Raw genomic sequence first — 12459 nt, 5'->3', positions numbered from 1 at the left:
GGTTTCCCGGCGCAAGGGATAGTCTAAAGAAGAAGGAGGCAGCTTCACCTGATTGAGCTACAGCAGACTATTAGGCACGTTGAGTGAAAAGCAGTGTCTTTAAGGCCTTACGGAAGCGGAACAAATTGGTCTCTAATTTTAGAGCCAATGGGAGTGAGTTCCAATATTTGGGTCCCAGGGTGGAAAAGGAGCGACCTCCCATCTTTGTCAGCTTCCATCTTGGCATGGTAAAATTTCCCATGTCTGATGACCTTAGTGGCCGTAAGGGTTTATAAGGTGTTATCAGCTTTTGGAGGTAGGCTGGGGCACTGCCTTGCTTAACCTTAAACATATAGCAAAGTGCCTTGAATTTGATACGTTCAGGTATACTCAACCAGTGAAGGTCATGTAAGGCGGCCCTAGCTGAGGAGCGTCTGGGAACATTCTTAAGAAGGCGCGCAGCTGCATTTTGCACTACCTGTAGCACCTGTAAGGTGGCTTTATCTGCGCCCAGATAAAGGATATTGCCATAGTCCAGGCGAGATGTTACAAGCGCCTGGACTACAGTTCTGCGGGAGGAGAGAGGAAGCATCCACAGGATCTTGTGGAGCCACCGTAACGTTGAAAAGCAGATGGCCGCAACCTTAGTGGCCTGTTGTCGCATAGATAATCTATCATCTATGATAACACCCAGGTTGCGAACAGCGGTGGAAGGTGTTGGCGCGGTACCCAATTCAGTGGGCCAGTGGCAGGGACCCCAGAGATGTTTATTCCGGCCCAGAATAACCACCTCGGTCTTCTCCCCATTCAGTTTGAGACAATGTCTCCGCATCCAATCGGCCACAAGAGTGAGGCCTGACTTGAGTGCGGAGATGTTGTTCTCGTCTCTCCCTGATAGGGAGAAGACAATCTGGGTGTCATCCGCGTACGAAAACAGGGTAAGTCCCGCCTGTTCTACAATGGATGCCAAGGGTTTAACATAAATATTAAATAATAAGGGACTAAGGATTGAGCCTTGAGGGACACCGCGGGAAGAAGGACAGATGGTGGATGCTGCTTTAGGAGAGAACACTTGGAAGCTTCGGTCATTGAGGAAAGACACCAGCCAGGCCAAGGCCTGTCCACCCACTCCTAGAGATTTCAGAGAGTCAATAAGGATGGAGTGTGACACGGTGTCGAACGCTGCGCTCAAATCCAACAGGATGAGCGCCATGGTGTTACCTTGGTCGACACCGTGCCTCAGACTCTCCGTTACCCCCAGGAGTGCTGTCTCAGTTGAGTGCCTAGGCCGGAAACCCGACTGAGAAGGGTGGAGAAAAGCGGTGTTTTCGACCAGTTTAGAAAGCTGTGAATTAATGTGTCTCTCCAATATCTTAGAAAAGATTGGCAGCAAGGATATCGGGCGAAAGTTGGCAGGGTTGGAAGAATCAGCGCCTGATTTTTTAGTAAAGGTACCACCATAGCGTGTTTCCAAGGTTGAGGGACCTGGGCCTCGCTCAGAGAGGTGTTTAGTAGTTTAATGAAAATGGGATGGGTAAGGGGATCCAATTGTTTTAAGATTTTGGCCGGGAGCACATCCTGTGGGGAGCCAGATCGCACGCTGTTTAAACAGGACACAAAAGAAGTGGCGTCTAACGGCTGCCAGATAGTGATGGTAGCATCCAAGGTTGCATTCACTAGTTCCTTGGACTTATTAGGAGAGATGAGAGTAATCTCAGGACATGGAGAAAAGTGGTCATAAATAAGATCCACTTTCTTTATAAAATAATCTGCCAAGGATTGGCATTGTGCGGCATCAAGGGGAGGGGGAGTGGAATATGCACCGGTCAATTTTTTCACGACAGAGAATAATACCTTAGGGCAGTTTTGTGCATCAGTCACTGTTTTTGTGGTGTAATTTGCTTTAGCAGTTTTGCAGCTGTTATGGTACTTTTTTAAGGCTTCTTTATATGTGATTTTACGGGAAGGAGAGTAGCCTTTTCTCCATTTTCGCTCCAAGGTCTTACATTGTGAGCGAAGACTCTTAAGTTGTTCCGAGTACCATGGAGCAGGAGGATGATGTATAACTGTAGACTTAGACGTCATTGGTAACGCCCGTTCCACAGCATTAGTAAGCCAAAGTTTCGTAACATCATCAAGAACAGTAATCGGTGCATCAATAGACGGAAGAGTTTTGATCAGTAGTTTGTTTAGTTCTGGAATGCTGACCTTCCCCCAATTCCGGGATGGCCCCAGTTTTCCTGTCAGAGATCTAGTTGCTGTATCAGCCATGTCTAAGGTGAAAGGGACAGCTAAATGATCAGACCAAGTAATTTGTAAAGCTTCACGGGAACAATCTAAAGGCAGGTTCGAGAAAATAGGGTCAAGTAAGTGGCCGGCACAATGTGTGGGACCAGTGTTGAGTAAATGGAGATTAAAAGCTTCTAGGGTAGAAAAGATCTGATTTCTATAAGAGCATTCGTTATCGTCCAAATGAATGTTTAAATCTCCTAGAATAGTGAAATTAGATGCTTTAAGCAGGACTGGGGCCAGTAGGTCAGGTAGTGAGGTTATCCAATGACTCGCTGTCCCAGGGGGACGATATGCCAGTAAACCTGACAACATAAATTGAGGAGTTATGGACAGTTGGAATAAAGCTGACTCACAATCTTTTTGGGTTGCGTCAACCAGTTTACAATTATATATATTCTTGTAGATAATTGCAATTCCACCCCCTCTGCCGGAAACTCTATCCTGGCGAAGAATAGCATAATTAGAGGGGATGGCATCTGCAATATCCGGACCTGAGCAGTCCCTAAGCCACGTCTCGGTCAGGAATATCGCATCCGGTTGATGTTCCACAAGAAAATCATATATATTGTGTCTATGTTGAGGTAAAGATCTACAATTTATGCTCCAGAAGCTTAGTGGAAGACTAGGCGAAATTATCCTGGGGGTCACCTGTCTATTTCGTCTGCCGTGGTGACATAAAGATCTGCACATGGTTGGATTTTTCAATGAAAAATAGCAGTGAGGACAACGAAACTTAGTGGGGAGGGAAGGGTATAAGGAACAATTGGTATTGGGGGAGTTGCGTAAAGCATACAACTCATCAAAAGAGTATGAGATAACCATGGTGAAAAGGATAGCTCTACTCACCACCTGAAGATTGTACCAGAGCCCAGCGCCCAGCCTAGCGCGGACGGGCGCAGACGGGCTGGACTCTGGCGTGACTCCGGCGAGCATCCGGCGCGTCCGCAACGCGTCCGCTGCGCGGAAAGGCCCTTCCCCTTTTATGCTGTCTGTAGCGCCTCACGGCGCAGCCCGACCCAATATGGCCGCTGTCCTGCCCTCGCCTCCCCGGGACCAACTCTCAGCGTCGATACTCAGCTGAGAGTGGCCCAGACAACAGAGGGAGGTGAGGAGACAATTCCTGAATGCAAGCGCTAAATTTTAAAACGTTCCTAAAGGTAAAATACTCCACGAGTTAAATGCAAATAAAACGCTTTTTTTTATCAAGCGTGGCGAAGCGCTGCTAATATTTCAAAGGGTAAAGCGAGAACCTCCGGCTTTCCGCCTCAGAGGGTGAAGAGCATTCTCTGATAAAGAGTGCTGCTTTTGAGTATGTTGGTGAAAACACTGATAGAACCACAGGGCTTATTTAAACAAGCTGAAAATACTTTTTTCCATGAGTTTGGTAATAAAAACCTGACTCCATTCAGCAAAAAGGCTAGACTTTCTGACTTTGTCAATACTTGTCATGTAATGAATTTATGACTGATGTTTGTACTGACCATTGTATACACAGTGAAATGTAGCACAGTTAGGTGATGGAGTGACCACCCGGTCTACCCACTTGAGGGGCTAAACGCCTGTCATAATTGTCTCCCAATCGTCCTGCCCTCGAACATGCACACCTCATTTTTTTCCACCGGACCATTGGTTTCATATATGGGGTGGGTTATGGTGTATAAAGCGTTAACTTAAACAGAAGCTGCAAGGGTTGCCCGTTGTCAGTGCACGGGATATCCCAGTGTCCGGTTTCGGGGTTAGGGAGCCTGGGGAAGCTGTCCGGGCACGGGGGCGGTGAGGGGGGAGATGAGGGGAGGGTGCGGCTCTGGGTGCCTAAGTACGGTAGTCTCTCAGATAACGGGGTCCGCAGTATGCGGAAAGGGGGTTTCTCTGAGAGCCCGAAGAAGCTGTTAATACACGAAGGACTGTGTGTGTGAGCTCACTGTGCATAGATTACCTATTATCCGGGGGGACAGGGGTCTGGGTGGGGGAGGGGGGTGCTTTTTTGGGGGCTCCCTAATAGCTGGTAAGATGGAGCTCTGGCACCCTGAGCCTGAGGAGGGTGCCGGTGCACGAGTCATCCGTTAACTGTGGCGCGGGAATGGGGGACATCAGAGTGCCTGAGAAGCTAACCATGTACAGGGACCCTCTGTGCTGATCTGAGAGGGCAGTAAGTAGATGGGGTTCCCTATTATGCGGTGTGGAGTGCTGGGAGCCTGAGCAGGCTGTCGGTGTATGAGATCCCCCATTATAGGGAAATTGGTGGTGGGGAGGGGGGGATATCCTGTGAACCTAAAAAGTCAGTCAATGCACATGGTCCCCCATTTTACGGTGAGGGGAGGGAGGGAGCACTGAGCCCGAGAATGCTTTCAATGCACGGGGTCCCCCATTTTCAGGTGGGTGTGGGCGGTGGGAGCCCGAGAAGGCTGTCAGTGCAGGGGCCCCCCATTATCTGGTGGGTGGGAGCGCTGGGAGCCCGAAGAGGCAGTCAGTGCACGGGATTCCTCATTTTCCGGTATGGGGGAGTGTCTGGGGGCCCGGGGAGGCTGGCGTGTCACACCGCCGCCGGGGCCGCCTCGCAGGGCCGGCAAGCAGAGGTGTCCTGGTTAGTTTTGATTGATGAAGGTCTCCTCATGTCTCTGGTGGGTGATCGTCGCCGCAGTGCTGGGGATGCGGTGCCTTGGCCGTCTGCTTCCAAGTGACAGCGTTAACCCCTTGCATCCCGACGGCTGCCCTCTCGCTCTGTTAGCTGTACCAGCTCCAGCTCGTCAGCCCCCGGCTATGGCGGGCCGGTGGGGCCGCTTCCTCGCTCTCTGGCACCGTCCCAGCGCCTGGCAGCCTCGGGCTGCTGCAGGCACAGCACACTGCCGCACATGCATGCAAGAGCAGCCTTATTTTAGGCTGAGAACATGGGAACTAAGACTGCAATGATAACCCAAGACCAAGCAAGCAAGTTAATGGGTACCCCCGCCCCCCAACACCCACTCACACTCACCGCGGAGCAAATAGTATCGCCTAATGGACTAGAACATTCAAATGCAGTACGCAAACATACCAATATGCAAAATGAAATTCCCACAGCGATTTGAGGAGAATACACACACAGAGTAAACTATGCCCCCAGTTACAGTTGCAGTCCACATTAACATCGCCTAGTAGAAGGAAGTGCATCATACCAACATTTAAGGAGACATTTAACCACAACTTACCCACCGTGCTGCAGGGCGGAGGCGACATCCCGAACAAGTTTGGGGAAAAAATGGCGGCCGCGCTGCAAACTCTCAGAGTGAAGAGCTGAGAGTGCCCAGGCAGGGGAGGGGTTAAAACCAGACATTGAAGAGCTGGGTGTGCACAGGGCAGTAAGAGGGCAGAACTAAGGGCGGCAGAACCGGGTGTCTGCGGATTGCAGAGCCGGGTGTGTGAGCAAGAAGGGCTAAAGGAATGATCGATCCTCACCGCAGACAAGAAAAAAATGGCAGCCGCAAGCTTCTGAATTTTTCGGAATCGGGGGCGTGGTTTTGTGGTTCTGAGTGACAGACAACGTCACTGTCTAAAGAACAGCAAAACTTACGTCCCCGAATCCGAAAAAGACGGGGCTAAATTGGAGTGACGCATCTCTCCTCCAATGGCTGGCCTCCGTTTAGGAAGCCAGCCAATGGAGGAGAGACGGGGCAGGGAGGCGGGTTAAACAGCACTACTAAGAGACATTAAATCTCCGACCCCAGACTGCGCAAGCGCAGCCTTTAGGTCCTCGACCTAAAAAAGAAGTGGGCCACAGACAGTCAAACACGCACACACCAATTTCCAATACCTTATACCTAATATTGCAGAGGTGAACGTTCAAAGTGTCCCTCTTTATTTGGATTGGGGCAGTTACTCTCACTTGAAGGATACTGTTTGGGTCAAGGATGGTATTTGCACACAAACATGCAAGCAGGAAAGCTTGTCTGTGGCTTCAAGACTGGGATCTTTGTCTTTTCTCCATGCGTGTTGTCTAATATGATCATGGTGTTTCTTCTGGACAAGAGAGCCTTCAAAATGTGTCTGTTGGCATCCTCATTCAGCATATGCTGTTGATTTCTTGCAGGACTGAATTCTGTGAAATTATTTTCCTTTGACCTCCATCATATTATTATGCTACAAGCATGGGGCTACACATAATCAAAGTTAGTGTTATGATTGGGAGCTACAACTCGACCAGCCCACTTTCAAAGGTGTTTTGGAACAAACTTTGGTGTTAAACATCTACAGTTCTATTAAGAGCCTTCATGTAGAGATTTTGTAATGTAAAAAACAATCTGAGCTTTCATCCTTATAGTGGTTTTGTGATGATACCAACTTGGTGGCATTTACATTGCGTAGGCAAGAATAATCTTAAAATGCCACTTTACATGTAACAGTCATAAACTGAGAGAAGGGTAAAGGTAGATGTGTTGAGCAAGGCATTGAGAGGACATGCAGGCACTGAGCAGAGCAGTCTTGAACTATTCCACTGCCGCACAATACCTAATTTCCCCCCATTCTCCTCCCTATTAGATCATATCGGATGAAGTATGCGGCTGTCCCCTGGTAAAAGACGTCTTTGAACTGACTGGTGAATTCTGCCGAGTGCCCAAGAGAAAGTGCAATCGTCATTACTGCTGGGAGAAACTGCGCCGCGCAGAAGTGGACTTGGAGCGTGTTCGTGTGGTACGTAGCAGCCGTCCCCATTAACTTGCACAATGTTTTTGGATGAATGGTGAGGGAGAAGAGGGATTGTAACCTTGATGTGTCTGGAAGGGACCCACTTCCAAAATGGCTTTTTTATGCATTCCCCAAAGGTAGGGGATCCCAAAGTAGTCCCAAGGCTTTTAGAATTTCACAGGGAGTACTAAATCATCAATTATTCAGTGTAACTAGGATTGTAGTTTGAAGTCAGGCTCCCTGAAAGTTTTATCTATCATTATAAAAACGATTACTCTTGGTTTGTCATAGTTTTCTGTCTCAAAGTAGAATAATCTTTAGACACTGTATCAACAGTTTCATTACAATTGATTATACTCTGGGCTCCGTTCTCAGCAACTGCCTTCGAAATTTAATAAAGTTTACACATTTCCAGACTACCCCACCCCTTGCATGGAGTAACTCCTGTCTTCTGCTTTTTTGACTTTAAAGTGGTACAAGCTGGACGAGCTATTTGAGCAGGAGCGCAATGTCCGCATGGCCATGACGAACCGGGCCGGGTTGTTGGCACTGATGCTGCACCAGACTATACAGCATGACCCTCTTACTACAGATCTGAGGAGCAATATTGAGCGCTGAAATTCTAAAAAAGGTGAGTGTGAGAGTGTTGTTAAAGGCGTACTGAAATTCTTGAAAGTTAATCTTTTTTTTTTTTTTGCTTGATATGCTGAAAACCGCATGGTCAAGAAGTGCATAATTGAGATAGTGATTTGATGTTCTGTACTATAGGGCTTTCAAACTATTTAGATATGAACTGGATGGTCATTATCTTTCAGTGAGTTTCAAAAAGGCCATCATACCAGAACAAACAGGGAATTTGGGTCATGAGTCGAGACTCCATTCATTTCCAGAAAAGGGCTACCAGGTGCATTTCTTTAGTTCTTTAAAACTGTTGATACTTAGCCTCTTGTCTTGAAATTGTAGTTCACTAAAGATGCTGGTAAAATGGAAATTCTCGTGATACGAAATGAAATACTAACTAAAGAATGCTTGAGACAGTGTGCCATATAATTCCTCACCACTGCTTAACTGACATGAACTATTAGGAAATGTGGTAATTTGCATGGATGCAAGTCCTCCGACAGCGTTCTCTAATATGTATTTTTTTCCTCTTATTCTCACAGTGTTGGAAGCAGTATCTTTCGTGAGTTCAACGCTTTGCAGACCTTTCAGTTCCTCACCTCTTGAACAAATCAGAGAAAATTTATTTTTCTGAGGTGGCTGGAATTTCCAAGTGGTTGTAAATGAAAATACCATTCCAAGAAATGTTTGCCCGTATTCCTTTCTCCTGTTTAATGTTTCCTTAGAAGAGAAAGCATAGCAGATGTATATTGACATTGGTCATTCTTGTAAATAACTGGAGATAAAGTCAATGTGTGCATTTATACTTGCCATTCTTGTATATATTTGTTTGAGATATAAAAAGATGCACTCTGAATTTGTATGTGTCCCTTAACTGACATTGAACTGGGCCGCGTAGAAAGGTACAGTAGCAATATAAGAATTGGGCAGTGTGAAATACCATCTTCTTCCATGATGAGCTTCAGCGTCTCCGAATCACCGTGACACATTTGTGCGGATGTAGGTATTATTTAAAACAAAAAAAAGATTGATCACTTATGTTCAAATTGAACCTGGAACAGTTGTTCAAGAGAGAGCCTGATTCGATGGGGAGCATGTGTTCAGGCCACAGGTAGAGGAAATGTTGGAAAAAATTAACAAAATGCACTGATACCACCATGACTAAGGGTGCACTACAAACCTTTCAACATAGGGGTTCCTTTCATAGAGGACACTATAGAGGAGCCACAGTGAATTAATTGCTTGTTACTTATCTGTTTGACAAGTACAGAGGCAAAAGGTAACACATGAAGTATTTAATGCATGTATTTAATGGATGCAGTTATTGTTCACACTGCTGTTGTCTCGTGGTAAATGCTTGAATGTACTTTTGCATTTCACTTACACTTAGCATAATGCAATGTAAGAGGCACAAATAGCAATTTACATAACAAAATAAGTTAAATGGTAGCTTTTCTCATTCTCTATAAATTTACTTTAGTATGCCACTTAATACTGGTACTCACTCTATCCAAGTTCTCATGAATTTGGTATAGCAAAATCACTGGTAAAAAGACAAACGATGTAAGTCACAAAAATACTGATTTTGAACACTGTAGATTTCCATTTTTTATTTACATTTATTAGCTTATGTTTACAAATACTCAAAATCCAAGATAAGTATGCATGGATTTCAAGGTGTACTCCATGGACACCAGATGGACTTTAGTCAATAAAACCACCAATTAGCTCTTCGTAGGTTAGAGATTCTTGGTGAGTTCCGAAAGAAGCCAAACCCACTCAATTTGTTAAAAAAAATGTATTCATCCTTATACAAAGTTTCATGCTCAAGGATGTAAACTTTGCCACGGTTACTGGGATTCCCCTGGGCTGTGAAATGACTTCACAATATGCAAACCCTTTCTTTTTGATGTCAATTAAGAGTTTATGAGCCAAGAACATAGCGCACTAGTCCTTTTGGAGACATAGTTGATCTATTCCACACCTGCACTGCATGAATGTCTCACTAGAGTAGTTTCATGCAAGCTTGTATCCTTTCACAAAACTCACCTTTCAACACTGCATGCTCTTTCCTTGGCAAACCTGCATTCAGGAAAGACGATGGTCATGAAAGAACTTTACAAAATACCCATATGCCTGTGTATCTGCAAGGCTGTGGTTTTTGTCCCACTAACACAAAGAAGTCTGTAATCTTCAGTCAGAGCATCAGATACCACAGAACATACAATCAAGAATCTCTTAGCATGTGGAGATATGAGTCAATAAGCTGTATGAAATATGCCTGTGCCACCCACCACCGTAAACTGACATCTTCTGAAACCTATATTTCAATTTAAAAAAAAAGAACAGCCCCACCACAAAAAAACAGAAGAGATTATTCCCTGTGGAAATAAGGATGACTACATATGTACATGTGAGCTGGCAAGAATCTATGCCAGAAACTACAAAATTGACAGCCCTGGTTTATAGCTCTTTCACTTGTATGTTTTCTTCTAGAGCTTTGAATACAAGAGATTCCTTCTGGTAAATATATGTTCATGGCATGTGTAGCTGTAGATAAGCATGCTCTGCGTACTCCTGCCATCTATTGTTGATCTTGAACGTGTACAACTTGTTTTTGTTTGAAGAAGTCTTTCAAGTAATGAGGTGTAGTGACTCATCCCTTAGTTGGCAATGTGCATAGGCATCAACTCCATGGTTAGATTGTTCACTTCCGACTTTGGGGTTGGATGTGCTTCTCCGAGGCTCAGAGGCATGCCACTTGTCGATCTACATCGAAGTCACTCCTCCTCCGGTAGCCCTCGAACAATCCTCCGACATGGGACCTTGTCCCCGATGAGGCTGCATTTGAGTCTCATACTCCAGAATGTTAAAAGCGTAATGTAAAAGATACTATTTGTAGCATGTGTTGGCCATAGATGCATATGCTTAGCATACTCCTGCCATCTAATGTTGGGCTCGGGCGTTTGCAATTTGTTTTTCTTCTAAGAAGTCTTTTGAGTAATGTGGTAATGTGACTTTGCCTATAGTTTATACTGCACATGTTTATTGGTTTCTTTGTTGGATTGTTTTTTTCCGCCATCGGATTTCGGATGTCCACCTCGGAGCTCTGCAACTGAAGCTTTGATTACTACTGTGATGCTTACCAGCGCCCTGATTCATAAACCTTTGATGGAACATTCGACAATAACTGACCACTGGTTTCCTTCACATATTTCGACCTGCCCACTCCGGGCTTGAGCTTCCATTTCCGCCACCATCTTCTTCCACTTGATGACTCTCAGTGATGGAAAAAAACCTTCAGTTTCTGGAGCACCAGATGAAAGAAAAGAAACTTGAGGTACTGAAAGTCTCTCCAGCATGGGTGAGCAGGTGCATCCCAGAGTACCAAAAAGAGGGAATGTAAAGGAGGTTTGCCTGCCGATTCACACTGGCGAACACGACGACCGCTCACGGGCAAAAGCAACGATCAATTGGGAGCAGGACTTAAAGGCATTCTTGGAAAGACTTGTACCACTGACAGTGAGTGCTTCCACTCCCACAAGCAAGCTACTGACGTGAGGTATGTATGTATTTTGAGCTTATATAGCGCACAGCTACCCACAAAGGGTTTCCCGGCGCTTGCTTAGGGAACCCGTCCTGGTATTCCCCTGTGAGATAACCCCGGCAGGGTATCCACAAGGTGAAAGCCAGGCATCCCGCCGCGAGGGGCCGTTGTGGAGATTAAGCAAGCTATTGCCCAGAGTCGCAGAGTGTGAACCCGTGAGTTGAGAAGGCACCGGAGCGAGAATTATCGAGTCCGTGGAATTATTGAGCCCAAGACCCGCCGAGGCGGGGAATTGAACCCTGGTCCAGGGCCGATCTCAGCTTCCGGGTCTGCCGCCTCTAACCCCTGTGACAACAACCTGACAAAAGTCCATCGGAAGAACCAAGAGTAAACTGCATGCATGCGCTAACGGAGTATCTACACTAAGCTTCCTAGAGCAAAATTACAGACATAGTATTTAGTGAACCATGGAATCTGCAAAAAGATATGAATGCACAAACCGAAGACGCAGAGCACCAGCAACTCATGGAGTCATGAGGCTACGAAGGCCATCTTGCGACCATCACTCCAACCATTGATAAACCAAGAAAGAATCCCTGCAAACATGAAGCCAAGACAAAAGGATGTTGACACCTGTTTAATTTTAAAGTCTTTTTTTATTATTTTACAGTTACGTTGTACAGCATTTCCAATACTGTTACAGTATGTCAGGTGTATAAATGCAGGAGTAAATCACAACCTAAGATTTCAACATCTGTTGTACAGGTTCACTCTACTGGCAACACCATCCTGCCAGACCCTGTAACATGCATCACTGCTACTACCTGTGAAGAGTATTAAAACAAAAGGGAGAGTCTAATGCCACTGTTACACTATTAGTCAAAAAGCGCTTGTGGCACTGAAGAACCAAACAACCAGTGACTATTTGCTCACCCATCGAAATCCTAATCCTGTCTAGCATGCAGAGCCCATGACCTATATAAAGGTCCACTGGAATTATGCGGCAGGAAAGTGCAAAATTATACAGTAGGGTTGAGGAAATTATGCAGCACGAAAAGGCAAATTATGTGCATAATGCAGCACATTTTGTAATGGTATTACTTCTTTATTTCACCATTTTTAGGTCTCGCTGAGTCAGTGCATGCGCTGCTCTGCGAGACATTTTGTAGTGTGCTTTTAAAAGTGCTTCCCCAGGCTTCTGCTGGCCTAGCGCTTGCGGTCACATGCGCGTGCACGCGCGCAGCCACCAGCTTGCTAATGTTACACTCCCTTTTAGTTTGCTTCCCTTCCCTCCACCCACCGTGTTGCTCCCCTTCCCTCACGCATTATCTGCCCTCTGATGCTTCCGCCACTCTCCT

At 45.9% G+C, this 12459-nt stretch overlaps 1 protein-coding gene across 2 annotated transcripts in view; it reads left to right on the top strand.

Moving 5' to 3' along the window:
- CXXC1 (CXXC finger protein 1) overlaps nt 1-8410 on the top strand; it is a 75747-nt gene extending 67337 nt beyond the window's left edge. For both annotated transcript variants that reach the window (XM_086940375.1, XM_086940374.1), the window contains 3 exons: nt 6787-6939; nt 7405-7564; nt 8097-8410. In XM_086940375.1, the coding sequence (XP_086796501.1) occupies nt 6787-6939; nt 7405-7551 (300 nt within the window). In that variant the 3' untranslated portion in view covers nt 7552-7564; nt 8097-8410. The remainder of the gene's footprint in view (nt 1-6786; nt 6940-7404; nt 7565-8096) is intronic.
- The last annotated feature ends 4049 nt before the right edge of the window (nt 8411-12459 follow it).

This window comes from Lissotriton vulgaris, chromosome 10 (genome assembly GCF_964263255.1).
Source record: "Lissotriton vulgaris chromosome 10, aLisVul1.2, whole genome shotgun sequence".
NCBI classification, from domain to species: domain Eukaryota; kingdom Metazoa; phylum Chordata; class Amphibia; order Caudata; family Salamandridae; genus Lissotriton; species Lissotriton vulgaris.
The sequence above is the reverse complement of the archived record's forward strand: the minus strand, read 5'-3'. Positions and strand labels throughout refer to the sequence as shown.